At 47.5% G+C, this 17484-nt stretch overlaps 3 protein-coding genes and 1 long non-coding RNA gene across 32 annotated transcripts in view; 2 read left to right on the top strand and 2 right to left on the bottom strand.

Annotated features, from left to right (window-relative positions):
• Nucleotides 1-121: 121 nt before the first annotated feature.
• On the bottom strand, nt 122-7452 carry LOC117756146 (4F2 cell-surface antigen heavy chain-like). Of its 2 annotated transcripts, none has more exons than XM_034576502.1 (9): nt 7402-7452; nt 6927-7303; nt 5199-5389; nt 4275-4448; nt 4039-4136; nt 3398-3540; nt 2876-3189; nt 2299-2360; nt 122-2086 (listed from the first exon to the last, which is right to left on the bottom strand). In XM_034576502.1, the coding sequence occupies exons 1-9, from the start codon at nt 7435-7437 to the stop codon at nt 1739-1741; spliced, it is 1743 nt and encodes a 580-aa protein (XP_034432393.1). In that variant the 5' UTR covers nt 7438-7452; the 3' UTR covers nt 122-1738. The 2 variants fall into 2 exon arrangements, with proteins under 2 accessions (XP_034432393.1, XP_034432394.1); XM_034576503.1 differs by lacking the exon at nt 7402-7452 and having other exon boundaries at nt 6927-7249; nt 7280-7297.
• On the bottom strand, nt 5406-6166 carry LOC117756147. Of its 23 annotated transcripts, none has more exons than XR_004612758.1 (6): nt 6095-6166; nt 5831-6053; nt 5766-5794; nt 5695-5723; nt 5612-5640; nt 5406-5569 (listed from the first exon to the last, which is right to left on the bottom strand). It is a non-coding gene; the product is annotated as an uncharacterized LOC117756147 (long non-coding RNA). The 23 variants fall into 23 exon arrangements; XR_004612753.1 differs by having other exon boundaries at nt 5677-5723; nt 5849-6053; XR_004612748.1 differs by having other exon boundaries at nt 5677-5794.
• Nucleotides 7453-7706: 254 nt separating the features above from the next.
• zgc:109986 (uncharacterized protein LOC553566 homolog) lies at nt 7707-12447 on the top strand. 2 transcript variants are annotated; one of them, XM_034575795.1, is made up of 9 exons: nt 7707-7882; nt 7917-8059; nt 8237-8349; nt 8459-8597; nt 9065-9186; nt 9524-9634; nt 11276-11382; nt 11590-11680; nt 12096-12447. In XM_034575795.1, exons 2-9 carry the CDS (start codon nt 7963-7965, stop codon nt 12207-12209), a joined length of 894 nt encoding a protein of 297 aa, XP_034431686.1. In that variant the 5' UTR covers nt 7707-7882; nt 7917-7962; the 3' UTR covers nt 12210-12447. The 2 variants fall into 2 exon arrangements, with proteins under 2 accessions (XP_034431686.1, XP_034431685.1); XM_034575794.1 differs by having other exon boundaries at nt 7709-7882; nt 8228-8349.
• Nucleotides 12448-13004: 557 nt separating this feature from the next.
• The window catches only part of baz1a (bromodomain adjacent to zinc finger domain, 1A), a 17421-nt gene continuing 12941 nt past the window's right edge, over nt 13005-17484 (top strand). For 2 of the 5 annotated variants that reach the window (XM_034575782.1, XM_034575777.1), the window contains exons 1-6: nt 13005-13707; nt 14002-14143; nt 15137-15415; nt 16817-16978; nt 17078-17182; nt 17401-17484. The exon at nt 17401-17484 is cut by the window's right edge and continues 4 nt beyond it. In XM_034575782.1, coding sequence (XP_034431673.1) covers nt 14031-14143; nt 15137-15415; nt 16817-16978; nt 17078-17182; nt 17401-17484 — 743 coding nt within the window. In that variant the 5' untranslated portion in view covers nt 13005-13707; nt 14002-14030. Of the gene's footprint in view, nt 13708-14001; nt 14144-15136; nt 15416-16816; nt 16979-17077; nt 17183-17400 lie in introns of those variants that run through there. The other 3 variants (XM_034575781.1, XM_034575778.1, XM_034575780.1) reach the window with 2 other exon arrangements.

Here is a 17484-nt window from a genome sequence, read left to right as displayed (position 1 = left end):
TCACAGCTTCTGTCCAGATGAATGAAATCAATAATCAATAAATATCTAGTACTTTCATTAATATTATGCTGTTGTGATAAAGAACATGAGTTCATGGTTTTTAAAAACATCAGACTTTAAATGTCTTTCTTTCATTTTTATTATATTTTATTTATGACTTTTCACGGACGATCATCACATCACATGATTTATATTCACCTGACAACAACAAGGAGGAACTGGTGACGACAGTAAAACCCCACAGATCAATGTGACTGAAGCCCAACGTCGACTGAGTTTCTGTTCGAGGACGAGTCTTCAGCTCAATCGGACTTTTGTGTGAAAATGGAGGAAGTTAAAATGAGCTGATGAGGCAGATGGAAACATGCTGACACCAGAGATCCTGCAAAACGCTGCATGTCAGCAACAAGTCGCTCGGGGCCTCATCTGTCCCCGATGCATACGAGCAACTGGATCTACAAAAACCAGCCTAACAGGAGAATGTTGATAACTAACTCTGAGCCATGAGCACGAGCACTTCAGAGACATGAGGAGCTGAACTGAAGCAGATTATTATTCTTATTATACTTTGTTATTCAAACTGTTCCATAAGAACCTTCAATTGAAAAAGATATGAACCAACTTATAGAAGATTATGATGGATGATGGATGATGGATGATGGGTGATGGATGATGGATGATGGATGATGGATGATGGATGATGGATGATGGATGATGGATGATGGATGATGGGTGATGGATGATGGGTGATGGATGATGGGTGATGGGTGATGGGTGATGGGTGATGGATGATGGATGATGGATGATGGATGATGGGTGATGGATGATGGATGATGGGTGATGGATGATGGGTGATGGATGATGGATGATGGATGATGGATGATGGATGATGGATGATGGATGATGGGTGATGGATGATGGATGATGGATGATGGATGATGGATGATGGATGATGGATGATGGGGTGATGGATGATGGATGATGGATGAGGATGATGGATGATGGATGATGGATGATGGGTGAGGGATGGATGAGGATGGATGATGGATGATGGATGATGGATGATGGATGATGGATGATGGGTGATGGATGATGGATGATGGGTGATGGATGATGGATGATGGATGATGGATGGATGATGGGTGATGGATGATGGATGATGGATGATGGATGATGGATGATGGATGATGGATGATGGATGATGGATGATGGATGATGGATGATGGCTGATGGATGATGGATGATGGGTGATGGATGATGGGTGATGGATGATGGATGATGGATGATGGATGATGGGTGATGGATGATGATGATGGATGATGGATGATGGGTGATGGATGATGGATGATGGATGATGGATGATGGATGATGGTGATGGATGATGGATGATGGATGATGGATGATGGATGATGGATGATGGGTGATGGATGATGGATGATGGATGATGGATGATGGATGATGGATGATGGATGATGGATGATGGATGATGGGTGATGGATGATGGGTGATGGATGATGGATGATGGATGATGGATGATGGATGATGGGTGATGGGTGATGGGTGATGGGTGATGGATGATGGATGATGGATGATGGATGATGGGTGATGGATGATGGATGATGGATGATGGATGATGGGTGATGGATGATGGATGATGGATGATGGGTGATGGATGATGGATGATGGATCAGTCTGAATCAGGCTTTAATCATCACTCTGTCTGGAGGTAATAAGTGATCTATCCAGCGTAGGGAAACCTGAGGAGTGCGGCCTGTCCGGGGCCGAGCCGCAGGTTGGTCAGGTCCACGCTGCCCTCTGCAGGCAGGACGCTGCTGTTGGTGCTGAGGACCACCGCCGCCTGCTGGGGCAGCGCCGCATCGCTCAACTGCAGCAGCGTCGCCTCCTCCGCCCAGTTGAAGGCGGCCAGGTAACGTGCGCTCTGGTCCCAGACCCGCAGGTACGCCAGGGAGGAGGAGGAGTTAGAGAGGAGGACGAAGTCCCCGAACAGCAGGGAGCGCTCTTTACCTCGCAACTCGCTCAGACTACGGAAGAAACTGCGACAGGACAGACGCTCGGCCCTCTCCTCCTGCACACACACAGAGGAGGAGTCAGCCGCATGAACCACGACTGATACCACTGATACAAGTATGAATACTAGCAGTACTATATCTGGTACTCATACAGCTTCTACCTCTACTGCTGAAATACTGATACTCCAGTACTTTTACTTTGACTCTGTGACGATCACTGCTGCTTGTACTGCGTCAGCTGGTTGTTGTTGTTGTTGTTGTTGTTTACCTGTCGAGTCTCGTTCAGTGCGTCATCAGAGTCCCAAAGCATCTTGGGAAACTTGGTGTCCTTCAGAACAGATGATGATATGTCAGCAACAATCAGGGAGAGGAAAGAAAAACAGCTCAGTGATCATCTATAAATATACATATATATACATATATATATATATATATATATATATGCACATATACATATGTGTGTGTGTGTGTAGTGGACGACCCGCTCTACCTCCACAGCCGTCCACTGTGTTTGTGTCTGAAGGAATCGATCACAAAAGGATTCATTACACCTGATTAAGTGAAACTATTCCTGAACCAGTTTTCTGAAAAAGCCAATAAAGTCAAAAGCCCCTGCAGAATGGTTTGGTAGACCCCGTTCTGAACTGGGGTGCACTCTGGTCCGAACTATTGAAATTTAACATAATAAAGTTAATTGAAGGAAACACTTGATAAATTGATAAGGTCATGAAATATTAAGATTTTTGAATAATATGTTTATTCAAAAATCGAATTTATGTGAGTTTACATTATAACGTTCTGAACGCAGAATGTTCTGTGCTCAGTTAAAATAAAGGATCCTCACCCGTCCATCAGGCCGATCTCGTCTCCGTAGTTGAAGACGGGCGTCCCCGGCAGCGTGAGCAGCAGCAGCTGATGCAGTTTCACCAGAGCCGGGCCCACCAGCGACGCCAGGTGACCCTCCGTCCGACCCCCCAGGCTCCACGCCAGCTGGGTCTGGCTGTGGGACGAATACAGGCGCTGGACGGACTGAGCACGCTCCGTGGCATCCGGGTCTCCAGGACGGAGAACTCTGGAGATCAGGAGGTCGACACCAGTGGAGGAGAGGAGAGAGGAGACGTCCTCAACCGAGGATCGATCTGTGATCCCGATCAGGACTCTGAAAGACATCCAGAGCAAGAAGATGGATGGTGGATGATGGATGGAGGGATGGAGGGATGGAGGGATGGAGGGATGGAGGGATGGAGGGAGATGGGATGGATGATGGATGGATGGATGGAGTGATGGACCAATCAGATGGATTGATAGATGTTTTTATCTTTGTTTGGACGTCTCATGGTTCCAGTAACAGTTGGACAGTTTCAGACCTTTTGTCGGGACGCTGCTCCGTCCCGTTCTGGACGATGGCTCGGATGTCGGCCCACAGAGACGGCACTATGGTGGAAACACGCTCCACCCCGGACAGCTGGACGCCGTCCACACCTTCATCCAACCAGAACACCAGAGCAGACTGAGGAGACAGACACAGCATCAGCACCAGCAGGGGTTAGGTTCAGTTCATCACGACACTGACACCCTCAGGTTCTTCTCCATCATCAGTCCCAACAGGAGGCGTGTGATTGGTCCTGCAGTCGGACCACCAACCCTAAATCACATAAAGATGTCGGGTCCCCACAGAGAAACTAAATCCACAGAACAAGATGCTGTGAAGCACCGAGCTGCTGAGAACTTCAAGTTTGCCCTTTTTTAAATTCTTGCTGCTCTCTGTCGCCACCGTGTGTTCAACATGTTTCTCACCGCACGACATCATCAGGAGCTACATCATGACGGTAGAAGACAGAGGCCTCGACTTCCTGCTGCTAAAAGACTGAATGCTTTCAATATTCTGCTTTTTATTCAAACAGAATGACGAAAACCACTACGAGCAGAAACTGATCCTCAGTTCACTGAGGAATCGAACATCTACGTGGTTTTACACCCTGACGTGATGTTCAGTGTGAGCCCTCACCTTCAGTCTCTCTGCCACGTTGGTAACACTGACGTTGGAGAACCAGGGTCCAGATGTTCCCTGGTAGTTTGGAGTCAGATCCAGAACCACAGAAATACCTGCAGGAACACACTGCGTTAGTTCTTCTGTTGTTCATTTCATTTGTTATCTCTGAAGCTCTGTAAACCACATGATGTCTCTGTCGTCCACCAGTGTTCTGATGAATCAGAGTTCTGCTGTGTCATGTGACTCCTCACCCTTCTTGTGAGCCGCCTGAACGAAACCTTTGAACTGCTCCAGGTTTCCGACCTCGGGGGAAATCTCTTCGAACCTCAGGCTCACGGCTTCGTCAGGCGGAGCGACGTGGAGCGGCCCGACCACCACACCTTTGACCTTCAGCTGAGACAGAGCGCCCACCTTCTGCTCCAGACCTGACGGGTGAGAGTCTGTGACTTAAAGGTTCCTCGTGGACAGTTTGACCTCTGGAGGCAGCACTGAGCTGTCGTCGATAAGCAGCTCATCTCACATGTTGTGTCTTCAACACGCTGAGACCAACCTTTTTGACATTTTCATGAATCTCTCAAAAAATAGAATTCACAGATTATACGTATGTAAAGTGCTGATATCTATGATCAGGGGAGATTTGGTGCAGATCTGGATTATATTCCTTTCAGCTGTATCAGAGAATGGATATTTTACAGATAGTTAACAGAACATTCTGTATCTAAAGTGCAGGAGGAAAGTGTTTCTAGTTTGTTCCTGAGTGAACACGAAACACAAACAAGGTGTTGGAGGCTCTTCACTGAGGGAGAGGAGGACTCTGGAGTATTACATATATATATATATATATATATATATATATATATATGTATATATATATTATTATATCACTTGAAAGTTGTTTGAATCAGTTGATTACAACACAAACATTTAACAACCTTAGAGTCTATGAAAGTGAATGTGTGGGTTCAACCAGCTCCTGGACCTGTGGTTTGAAGAGGAGCTGGATGCACCATGACCCCCTGAGGAGGAGGTGTGAACATCCACTGAGACTCCAGAGAAATCCTGCGTCAGCTCATTCAGAACAAACTGTTTCACTAAATGTGCTCAGACGTGTAATGAGCACAGTTCAGGTTCTGACTCTGGTTCGTCATCATGTCTCCTGCACGTCATGCTCTCACCCTTCAGGTCTCGTCCGTCGGTGAAGGCCTGGACGTTTCCGATCTGGTACAGAGGGCCGTGGTTCCACCAGCTGGTGACGGGCAGATCTCTGCAGCGAGGGGCCTGCAGGATGATGAGGACGGCTCCGAGCAGCATCCCCAACCAGCCGAGCCAGAACAGCAGCAGCAGCGTCCAGCGAGTCCTCACCCAGCTGAGCACACAGCGTCATTCAGCTCCCAGACACCAGAGGCAGCACTGAGCACTGCTTCCCTCTTTACATTTACAATACTGTTCCCATGACAACAGACTTTCTCTGAGCCACTGATCCACATGTAGACCTGATTAAAGACCTGATTATAGACCTGATCCACATGTAGACCTGATTAAAGACCTGATTATAGACCTGATTATAGACCTGATCCTTCATGTTGACCTGAACCTCATGTAGACCTGATTATAGACCTGATTATAGACCTGATTATAGACCTGATTATAGACCTGATCCTACATGTTGACCTGATCCACATGTAGACCTGATTATAGACCTGATTATAGACCTGATTATAGACCTGATCCTACATGTTGACCTGATCCACATGTAGACCTGATTATAGACCTGATTATAGACCTGATTATAGACCTGATTATAGACCTGATCCTACATGTTGACCTGATCCACATGTAGACCTGATTAAAGACCTGATTAAAGACCTGATTATAGACCTGATTATAGACCTGATTATAGACCTGATCCTCATGTAGACCTGATCCACATGTAGACCTGATTAAAGACCTGATTATAGACCTGATTATAGACCTGATTATAGACCTGATCCTCATGTAGACCTGATCCACATGTAGACCTGATTAAAGACCTGATTATAGACCTGATTGTAGTCCTGATCCTCATGTAGACCTGATCCACATGTAGACCTGATTAAATACCTGATTATAGACCTGATCCACATGTAGACCTTGTACTGTGTATATCGGGGCCTGTCCTTGCATGTTATCATGCATGTGGTCATGTGTGTGGTCCTGGTCATGCATGTTGTCATGCATGACCAGGACCACATGCATGACCACATGCATGACCACATGCATGTGGTCCTGGTCATGCATGTTGTCATGTGTGTGGTCCTGGTCATGCATGTTATCATGCATGTGGTCATGCATGTGGTCATGTGTGTGGTCCTGGTCATGCATGTTATCATGCATGTGGTCATGCATGTGGTCATGTGTGTGGTCCTGGTCATGCATGTGGTCCTGGTCATGTATGTTATCATGCATGTGGTCATGCATGTGGTCATGCATGTGGTCATGTGTGTGGTCCTGGTCATGCATGTTATCATGCATGTGGTCATGCATGTGGTCATGTGTGTGGTCATGTGTGTGGTCATGTGTGTGGTCCTGGTCATGTATGTTATCATGCATGTGGTCATGCATGTGGTCATGTGTGTGGTCCTGGTCATGTATGTTATCATGCATGTGGTCCTGGTCATGTATGTTATCATGTATGTTATCATGCATGTGGTCATGTGTGTGGTCCTGGTCATGTATGTTATCATGCATGTGGTCATGCATGTGGTCATGTGTGTGGTCCTGGTCATGTATGTTATCATGTATGTTATCATGCATGTGGTCATGTGTGTGGTCCTGGTCATGTATGTTATCATGCATGTGGTCATGTATGTTATCATGCATGTGGTCCTGGTCATGTATGTTATCATGCATGTGGTTCTCCTCACCCCGGGGTCCCTGCCACCCTCAGCAGCTCCTCTTTGCTCAGTCCGGTGAATTTCACCTCCTCCGGTGTCTCCTCGGGAATCTTCAGCTTCACGGAGCCGTTCTTCTCCGCCGCTGCGGCCGCGTCTCCGCCCGCAGGAGGAGCGTCAGAGGGCCGCTGTCCTCCGGTCATCGGCTCCTTCTCCTGCTGCTCCTGGTCCAGGTCCTCGGTCACATCAGCATCCTTCAGCTCAGCTTCATCATCTTCATCCTTCAGAGCGGCATCCTTCACCTTCAGCGCATCTTCATCCTTTAGAGCGTCATCCTTCACCTTCATCTTCAGCTCCTCTTCATCCTCCATCTTCAGCTCCTCTTCATCCTCCATCTTCAGCTCAGGGACCTGCATCAGAATCAGAACCGGGTTTCATTGCAAAGCAGGTTTACACATAAAGGAATTTAAATATAGAAAATATAAAGATGCATAAAGGAAACATGAACCTCCTGCAGCTCCACGGCCTTCAGCTCCGCGTCCATGGCGATTAATGCGGAGAGAGAGAGAGTGTGTGTGTGTGTGTGTGTGTGTGTGTGTGTGTGTGTGTGTGTGTGTGTGTGTGTGTGTGTGTGTCTCTCTCTCTCTCTCTCTCTCTCTCTCTGGCTGTGCTACGTTCACACCTGTCGGAAATCTGAGAACCAGACTCGTGACTGAGGTAAGAAAAGGACCAGTTTCTTCTTGTTCATTCTTATTTTTGTATTTGTTGTTGTTTTGTTTGTTTGTTATTTATTTATGTATTTCCGCAAACCACTCTGACCCACACTCCAGCACAGTAGGGGGCGGTACTGCACCTTGAACGTCAGGGGCCACCCGCCAAGAAGAAGAAGAAGAAGAAGAAGAACTTCCGCTGAGGTAGAGTCCCGTTTAAACTGCAGCCCGGTTCACGTGATCCCAGGACCGAGACCCGGACCGAGACCCGGACCAGGACCAGGACCCGGACCAGGACCAGGACCAGGACAAGGACCAGGACCGAGACCCGGACCCGCACCGAGACCCGCCCCCTCAACATGGACTTTTCTCAGGCTTCTTCGGAGCTGAAGCTGCTGCTGAGCAAAGTGAATCCGTCCGAGCTCCAGAAAGTACTGAGCTGGATCAGAGACTCAGGTGAACTCAGTGGACCAGAGACTGGAGGAGGACACATGTCAGAGGAGTTATAGAAGTTATACATTCTGTGTGTGTGTGTGTGTGTGTGTGTGTGTGTGTGTGTGTGTGTGTGTGTGTGTGTGTGTGTGTGTGTGTGTGTGTGTGTGTGTGTGTGTGTGTGTCCTGCAGGTGAGCTGGACGAGCTGCTGGTGGACAACAGGAAAGTGATGCTGCGGAGCATCGCAGACGACCTGAGGGCCAGTCTGCCTCCAGACGCCATGTTGCCCTCTGAGGCCGCCGCCCACCAGAAGGTCGGAGAGTAACTCAGATGAATGAGAGACGGAAGCTTCCACAATAGTCAGGACATCAGACGGATGAAGACGCACTTCGAGTGACTCCACATGACTGTGTGTGTTTCAGATGCAGCAGCGACCGCGGCCGACGGTTCACGTGGACGGTTTCCTGTACGATGACGAGCAGGTGGACTCTCTGTGTGAGGAGGGAACCATGAGCCGGACCTACTGCCTCACCTGTGGCTCCCAGAGGACCGCACCTCTGGGTGAGGACACTGTCACCGCCTGTCAAACTAACAACATGCACATGCACACGGGCCGGCAGCGCTTGTGAAGTCTTTCTATCAGGGGCGGGAAACTCTGGACCAACAGAAACTGAGACTTGTGTAAACGTTCTCCTCCTGATTGGTTCTCATCAGTCACATGACTCGACGACCAGCGGTGAACACAAAGCGTCGCTAACACTTCCCGTCAGTAACAGTTCCACCTCGAAAACTCTGCAGCGTGTGGACGCAGGCGTATCCGGAGCAACCGTGATGCGTATTAACAGTAAAGACGTGGCGTGGATGTTCCCTGTGACCACATCATCCACCAACCAGAATCTATGAACGTGTGTGAACAGCACAAAGAGACCTATGTTTAACAAAAGGTGGAGCTAACAGCGCCCCCACCCTGCAGCCTGTCGTAGTGTGTGTGTCAACCCCATCACCTTCTTCTCCTCCTCTTCCTGCAGACTTCATCTCTCACTCCTTCTCAGTGGCAGAGCTTCAGTTCCTGTTCCAGAACGTTCTCCCAGACCTGAGCGGTCGAACACTGGTGGATGTTGGCTCTAGACTGGGAGCTGTGTTGTACGGGGTCAGTAGAGCTCATGGCCTGGGTTCGATTCCGACCTCCGGCCCTATGCTGCATGTCCTCCCCCGTTCTGTCTCTGTCCCCTTTCACCACTAACCTCTCTGTCCTGTCCAATAAACAACTAAAATATATATTTTTAAAGCAATCAAGGAGAAACAAGTTTAACTTAAACTCCTCTTCTTTAAAGTGGAGACTGAGTCTGAACCACAGTTAAGTGCAAAATCAGTCAGAGCTCACATCTCTGTTAATCATCATTCAGATTGTCTCCTCATGATCATTACTCTGAGGAATCAGTGAAACAAACGTGTGTGTGTGTGTGTGTGTGTGTGTGTCTCTCCAGGGTTACGTGTACAGCTCGGCCTCTCGGCTGATTGGCCTGGAGCTCAGCGAGGACTTCGTCAGGCTGCAGAACAACATGCTGCAGAAATACAGGCTGAACGACAGAGTCCAGGTTGGTGTCGAGCATCAAACTGCAGAGTCTCAATTAGGCAGCAGCAGGTTGTTTCTGGACATGTTGTGTAGTTGGTGTTTGTGAAGCAGCAGCAGCAGGTTGTTTCTGGACATGTTGTGTAGTTGGTGTTTGTGAAGCAGCAGCAGGTTGTTTCTGGACATGTTGTGTAGTTGGTGTTTGTGAAGCAGCAGCAGGTTGTTTCTGGACATGTTGTGTAGTTGGTGTTTGTGAAGCAGCAGCAGCAGGTTGTTTCTGGACATGTTGTGTAGTTGGTGTTTGTGAAGCAGCAGCAGGTTGTTTCTGGACATGTTGTGTAGTTGGTGTTTGTGAAGCAGCAGCAGCAGGTTGTTTCTGGACATGTTGTGTAGTTGGTGTTTGTGAAGAAGCAGCAGCAGGTTGTTTCTGGACATGTTGTGTAGTTGGTGTTTGTGAAGCAGCAGCAGGTTGTTTCTGGACATGTTGTGTAGTTGGTGTCTGTGAAGCAGCAGCAGCAGGTTGTTTCTGGACATGTTGTGTAGTTGGTGTTTGTGAAGCAGCAGCAGCAGGTTGTTTCTGGACATGTTGTGTAGTTGGTGTTTGTGAAGCAGCAGCAGCAGGTTGTTTCTGGACATGTTGTGTAGTTGGTGTTTGTGAAGCAGCAGCAGCAGGTTGTTTCTGGACATGTTGTGTAGTTGGTGTTTGTGAAGCAGCAGCAGCAGGTTGTTTCTGGACATGTTGTGTAGTTGGTGTTTGTGAAGCAGCAGCAGGTTGTTTCTGGACATGTTGTGTAGTTGGTGTTTGTGAAGCAGCAGCAGCAGGTTGTTTCTGGACATGTTGTGTAGTTGGTGTTTGTGAAGAAGCAGCAGCAGGTTGTTTCTGGACATGTTGTGTAGTTGGTGTTTGTGAAGCAGCAGCAGGTTGTTTCTGGACATGTTGTGTAGTTGGTGTTTGTGAAGCAGCAGCAGCAGGTTGTTTCTGGACATGTTGTGTAGTTGGTGTTTGTGAAGCAGCAGCAGCAGGTTGTTTCTGGACATGTTGTGTAGTTGGTGTCTGTGAAGCAGCAGCAGCAGGTTGTTTCTGGACATGTTGTGTAGTTGGTGTCTGTGAAGCAGCAGCAGCAGGTTGTTTCTGGACATGTTGTGTAGTTGGTGTTTGTGAAGCAGCAGCAGCAGGTTGTTTCTGGACATGTTGTGTAGTTGGTGTTTGTGAAGCAGCAGCAGCAGGTTGTTTCTGGACATGTTGTGTAGTTGGTGTTTGTGAAGCAGCAGCAGCAGGTTGTCGGGTCCGACTCGTTCAAACAGGAACATGTGGGAACATCCAGGCGAGGGGCGGAGCCTGTAGAGCAGCAGGAGGCGGAGCCTGTAGAGCAGCAGGGGCGGAGCCTGTAGAGCAGCAGGGGCGGAGCCTGTAGAGCAGCAGGAGGCCGGACATGACGTATAAACTCTGCTGTGGAAAGATCAGTGTTGTTGTTTACAGCTCATCCACACCGGCGTCGGCCCTCAGCACCAAAACATCTGGAACCTCCTCGTCTCCAGAACATGTCAGGAACAGGACTGACGGTCACAGCTTGTGGTTCTTCACACTTCACTGATCTCAGAAGTTTGGAAACACTGCTGGTCCCATTTTGGTTTGTCGGTAGAAACCGGTTCTGATCTGTTGCAGGTTCTCCAGGCTGACGTCTGCACACAGGATGTTCTGCTGCAGAACACAGACGTTCTGGTCATGAACAACGTCTTTGAGTACTTCATGGAGCCCAGCGAGCAAATCAAGTGAGGGCGCGCGCGCACACACACACACACACACACAGATATTCAATGACATAAACTCACTCAGAAAAACACACAAAAACTTTGTGTATTTCCTCAAATAAAAACTGAACCGTGTTAGTGCCTGGTTATGTCACAGTTAAATATTCTGTCTGTCCACTGCTCTAGTTTGAATTCAACAGTATAATCCAGATGTTTACATGTGTTCAGAGCATGGAGGTACATCATGAGGAACCTGGTAAAGACAGGTTCTCTGCTGGTGACGGTTCCCAGTCTTCAGGAGAGTCTGGACGCTCTGCAGGTGAGAATCTGTTCTGTTCCACACGACCTCCAGGAGGTTCTAAAGTTCTTGTGGAGGTTTGGGTTCAGTGGTCCGTTAGGAGATCCGTCCTTCAGAAGTTCTGGAGGGTCCTGGTAGAACAGCACGTTACTGACACACGTTTCATTTCCCTCACACAGATTAATGGTTTATTCCATTATTTGTTAAGTGTATATTTGTCACCAACAAACAGCCAATCACAGAGCTGCAGCTTGAATCCTGACCTCAAATGACTCAGCTGAAACTGTGATTGGCTGGTTGCTGGTGAAATGCACATTGGGAGTTGTAGTGTTTTTTTAATATCCACAGGCTTCACGTAGCTTAGATTTTATATAGTTTGTTCACTTCACTTCTCCAGTTAATTTATAACATGATGGAATTAAACTGTGTCCAACAGGAGGCGCTGCGGCCCGGCTGGGTGGAGGAACTTCCTGTGGACTACGACGTTTACCTGGGCAGAGACACAGACCCAGACGCCCTCAGACAGATCCACCTCTACAGGGTCATGTGAACTGGTCTCCAGAACTGGTTCGGACCAGTCTGAACACCTTAAAACTGGTCTGATTCCTAAACTGGAATCAGGTCTGAATAGATCTGGACTGTACTGGACTCGTTTGAACTAATCTGATCCCTCATTTGATCTGGTGTGAACTGGTCTGGTGTTTATGAATATATCTGTGAACTCTGAACTGAAACTAACGATGGTCCAGATAATAAATCCAGAATTCTGCTCAGTCACTGTGACATCACAGCTGTGTCGTGGATTGTGTGACAGGGATGAGCTGTGAGGTCACGTGACATCACAACATGTTTGTTTGGGAATCAGACAGAACTTTATCTTTTATTAGAATTGTATTAATCCTCTGGATTAAATGTGAAATAGTGACACATTTCCTTTTGAGTTTCCACGGTGATGATGTCTTCAGTTTGTCAAAGAGTCACAGACTCATAGAATTTGGTGGTTGAAGGTCAAAGGTCACTGCGACCTTATATGAATGTCAGTGTATTTCTAATTTTTATCGTTGTGACAGAAGCTATTTTCACATTTCACAGATTTCTCTGAATCATTCATGGATCTGATGAAACTTTAGAGGACAGTGTGTGGATGTGGTTTAATAAGGAAACTGTTTCCTCTGACTTCATTAGGTTCCTTTGTTCCTTTGTTTCCAGTGGGGGGGGATCCAGCAGGTTTTTATCTTTAACATGGAGACAGATTATGTGAGTCTGAGTCTCTGAGTCGTCCTATAAAACGATATCACTAGAAGCAGATGCAAGATTCAGATCAACTTCACTAACAAATAAAAACTCTTCGAGTCTTTGACGTCACGTGACTCAGTCAGCAGTTCCCGCCTGATGACGCAACACGTGCGGACGTTCACGCCTCTGACGTCACCGCTCTGTCTCATCCTCGCGCCCTGGCAGAGGGCGGAGAGAGTGGCGGGAGAACCGACCAATCATCTGTAGAGGTGGGAGAAGTCCCGCCCACTCACTCATCCTCTGTGGTGCGTTCAGGGACATCAACTGATAGAAATGCTGTGATGGTGTCTTCACTTTGTTCAGAGACTCGTAGACATATATGTATATATGTGCTCCAATAACTTTGAAATAAGTGAGTTAATATGATGGATCTTTAATATCCACTACACACAACATCCCTTTCATCGGTTACAATCAAGATTAATCGATTTTTTGTCGAATTACTCCTCACCTCATTAACATGTGAAATAATAATATTACCTTCTAATTAAAAGGTGAAATAATAACAGTAATAATCATTAGCTCATTAACAGGTGAAATACTAATAATCCTTGTTATCATAAATTACATGTAAAACCGACTGTGTTATTGTTGAGTTGAATAAAAGTGACGGAGCTGAAAAGTCCCAGCTTGCGCTCGATCCGTGAAGTGGATGAAAAGTTGGTCAACAAGCGGCCGGTGCTGAGGCTCAGTTCCCGGGATCACTTCTTCACTTTGAGACGATCTTCTCCGGTCCCCCGGTCCTCTGCTCGGTAAACACGGTGACCAGGCGGCCGTGTGTCGGTTGTGTGTCTGTGTGTGAGTGCGTGTGAGTGCGTGTGAGTGGTCCTCCGGGCTCGGACCCTCTGAGCGTGAGGAGCACGTTTCCCATGTGGCGGATAATCTAACAAAAGACCCGCTCCTCGCTGCTCCTGCTCGGCCTCAGCCGCGGGACTTTGGCCTCTGGGCTCCGGTTCTGCTCCGGGGCTCGACCTGGATGTGTGCGGCGGGAGTTGGTCTGTGATATTCGGTGTTTGTGACCCGGTTTCCCTCCTTTTCCCCCCCAGAGAGCGGCCGGTAGAAGCGGAGCTGCGAGATGCCGCTCCTCCACAGAAAAGCCTTCGTCCGACAGAGACCCCCGGCGGACCTGCGGCCGGAGGAGGAGGTGTTCCTCTGTAAAATCACCCACGAAGTCTTCCGGAGCTACGAGTAAGTAGTGCCGGCCGGGCCGCGTCCCCGGGCCGGTCAACAGCCGCTAGAGCCGCGGCAGAAGTTTGACTGACAGTTGGTCCGTCGGTGAACTTTCACACACACAAACAAAAAGCAACTTTTCTGAGGGAGAAAAGTTCCGCGGGCTCTTGAACACGTCACGGTGACCCGAGCGCACAGGTGAGGTCACCTGGTGTCAGTTAGCTCATCAGCTAGCTGCGAGCTAAAGGGGATTAGCCTGTTAGCCGCTAGCGCTGCAGGAACAGGCCTGGTGTCAGTGGACGCGGCTCCGCACCTGCTCAGGTGTGGTTAAAGGTCACCTGAGGTCAGCTGGTCCATCAGGTCTGAGAACCACAGAAACTCTTTAAAGTCAATGTGACGTGGGTTCGAGCTGAGTTGTGACCTGAACTTTACTAAACATGGAGAAATCAGGACTTCTATTGGTGCATTTCATCTGGCCGCCTGTTGATGGCGTCATATCCATTTTAGATATAAACATATATAGTTTGAAAACTATCGTTTGTGTGTTCTGACGTCATCGTTTACAATCAGAAGATATTTCATGTAAACTTGTCGAATGTCACGTTTGTCTCTTGCAAACCGATGTTTGTAAACAATGACGCAGACGTTCTCTTCCTGATTGGTTCTCATCAGTCACGTGACTCGACTACCAGCGGTGAACACAAAGCTAACACTTCCTGTCAGTAACAGTTCCACCTCGTCGTCCCTGCTCCGACTCTTCACCTTCACTGCTCCTCCTTCAGAGGAGTTTCTGTTACTAAGCAACCAGCTGCAGAGGAGACAATCTACTTCCTGTTTACGGCACATGACCAGTGTACATGACCGGCCATGTGATGTGTGTTCATGTGGACACTTTAGTTTGATTGGTTGTAGATTAAAAATGTGTCAGTAGACGTATCTGTAGAAGTGTGAGAGTAACACTCAGGAGTAACTGAGCTCCCTCCTCCTCCTCCTCCTCCTCCTCCTCCTCAGTGACTTCTTTGAGAGGACCATCCTGTGCAACAGTCTGGTGTGGAGCTGTGCTCTGACGGGTCGAGCGGGCCTCACTTACCTGGAGGCGATGGAGAATGAGCGGCGAGCAAAGCAGAGTCTCCAGAGCTTCCCTCAGTGTCTGGTGGTGCCTCTGCTCCACCTGGCTGCTCTGAGCCGACACTGCAGACTGACGGAGCTCTGCGAGGACGTCTACACCTTCGCCAAAGACCGATTCTTCCCAGGAGAGACCGTGGACGTGGCAGGACGCAACGGGGCCAGGTACTGAGGGGAGGGGACTACAGGGTCATACCAGCTTCTGAAGTTGCTTGACAATCCTCCGTTTTCTACAGTATTTAGAATTTATGTGGAAAACATTATGGCACAACACAGTTGACTCAGTGTGACATCACTTCCTGTGGATGTCATCATCTCTGATGTCATCCACAATAAACTTCTAGAAATCCACTCAGAATTCAGAGAGAGCAGAAGTTCATGAAGAATCAGTTTGTCTGTTCGTCACTGAGTTCACCGCAAACGAGCTGATCACTCAGTTCAGCTGCTTTTGTTTTGAAAGAACGGGTTGATCAGGCAATTCAGATGCTTTTATTTTGAAAGAACAGGATTTAGGCTACATGGAAGCAGATTTACAATAATCCCAAAACGTGCAGACCATGTCCAAAACCCACACTACACGGATTCAGAACGGGTTTGTAGTGTACAGTGTTTTAACTGGGAAACATGAGACTTGAGTTCTTTCTTCATAGACTCACCTTCTTACACAATGTTCTTTATAATATTTATACTCTTATTATGAATCACATAGTACCAGAGATTCCATAGATGATATCATACCAGAGTCATGGGGAATGTGGCTTAATACATTTGTTTGTGATTGTTTTCTAGCAGCTACACTCAGGATTCCAAATAAGTTTTTTCTTTAAATAATTGTCAGTGTTGACTGCAGAGATCCAAAGAGGAGTTCTTCCCGATGCAAAGGGATGTTCTGAAAATGGTCTCAAATTCTTCTGCTAAAAGGAATTTGCTTTAGGACAGAACAAATGATAATGGTTTGGTTGCTGGGAGCCACAGTTTCTCCAGCAGCTGGAGGAGCCGAGTGGAGAACTTCAGTGCAGGTGTAATATCTGCCCAGGCTCTTCCCTCCATGAGGTTGAGCATGACATCTTCCCCTGTAATACAGTTGTCGACTTCCCTTTCCCATTTTCGTTTTATTAATATAGTGTCAGACTTGGAAGTAATCCAAAAAATAATTTAACCCATGGACTCCTTTGAGTTCCTTGAAATATCTTTCACAATCTTTCCAAAGTCCTGATACTTAAAATCATGTGGAGCTGATGAGACAAAACATCAAGTATTTTGTTATTTGTTAAAATTACACTGAAGCAGAACTGAACAAGATGCTGCACAGACAGAATGATCCCCGGATATTCACCATCTATCAAGACAGAAAACTAAAACTACGACTTATCTTAATATATTCTCGTTATATTATGATTTGTCCTTGAAATCTCAGCTGATATTTTCTTTAAGTGGCTCTAATACACCGTCATGGTGGTGAAACGTCTCCAGATAGTACAGTTTAATATTATAATTTAAACATTTAGCTTTGTAATTGAGGAGTCTAATTGGCGTGTGTGTGTGTGTGTGTGTGTGTGTGTGTAGACATGCGTGTGAGATCCTGCAGGTTCATTCTCCTCATTCCAGCGCCAATGGAGCACCGACCACTAATGGCCACAAGAAGCCTGTAGACGGCGACACCATCGTCATCAGTGACAGCGACGATGAGAGAAACGCCTTCCAGAGTCCCACAGCTCAGGTCAACGGGTGAGTAGGTCAGAGGTCAAATGTTGTTAGGTCAGAGAGTGAAGGTAAAGAAAAGAGCTGCTTAAAACCTGGAGTGATCCTCGTGTGTGTGTGTGTCAGCAGGAAGAAGAAGAAGCCTCTGAGTCCGTCAGTGTTTAAATACACAGTGAGGATGATGAAGGACGAACACAGTGAGCCGTTCACTGTCAAAGTCAATCAGATCAGGTGAGTAGTTCTCAGTCCTGCTGTCTCCACCCGGGTTTCACAGTAGAAGTATCCAGATGATTTGGCTTCGCGTTTCCAGTTAGTGTGATTTTAACGTTGTGTCACACTCGTGTATCTGTTCATTAAAAGATTGAAGAACCGATTGTAAAACGTCATCAGACCGAAGCATCATTATTTATTTTACAGTGAGTGTAACCACAGGACGTTTGTTTGTTCAGTCGCAGGAAGACGACTCTGTCCAGAGAGAGACTGAAGCTGCTCCTCAAACAACACTGTGTCCCTCACAACGGGACCATCGCTCT

The sequence above is a fragment of the Hippoglossus hippoglossus genome, chromosome 22, assembly GCF_009819705.1.
Source record: "Hippoglossus hippoglossus isolate fHipHip1 chromosome 22, fHipHip1.pri, whole genome shotgun sequence".
NCBI classification, from domain to species: Eukaryota; Metazoa; Chordata; class Actinopteri; order Pleuronectiformes; family Pleuronectidae; genus Hippoglossus; species Hippoglossus hippoglossus.
Note: the sequence above shows the minus strand (reverse complement) of the source record. Positions and strands in the feature narration are given on the sequence as shown.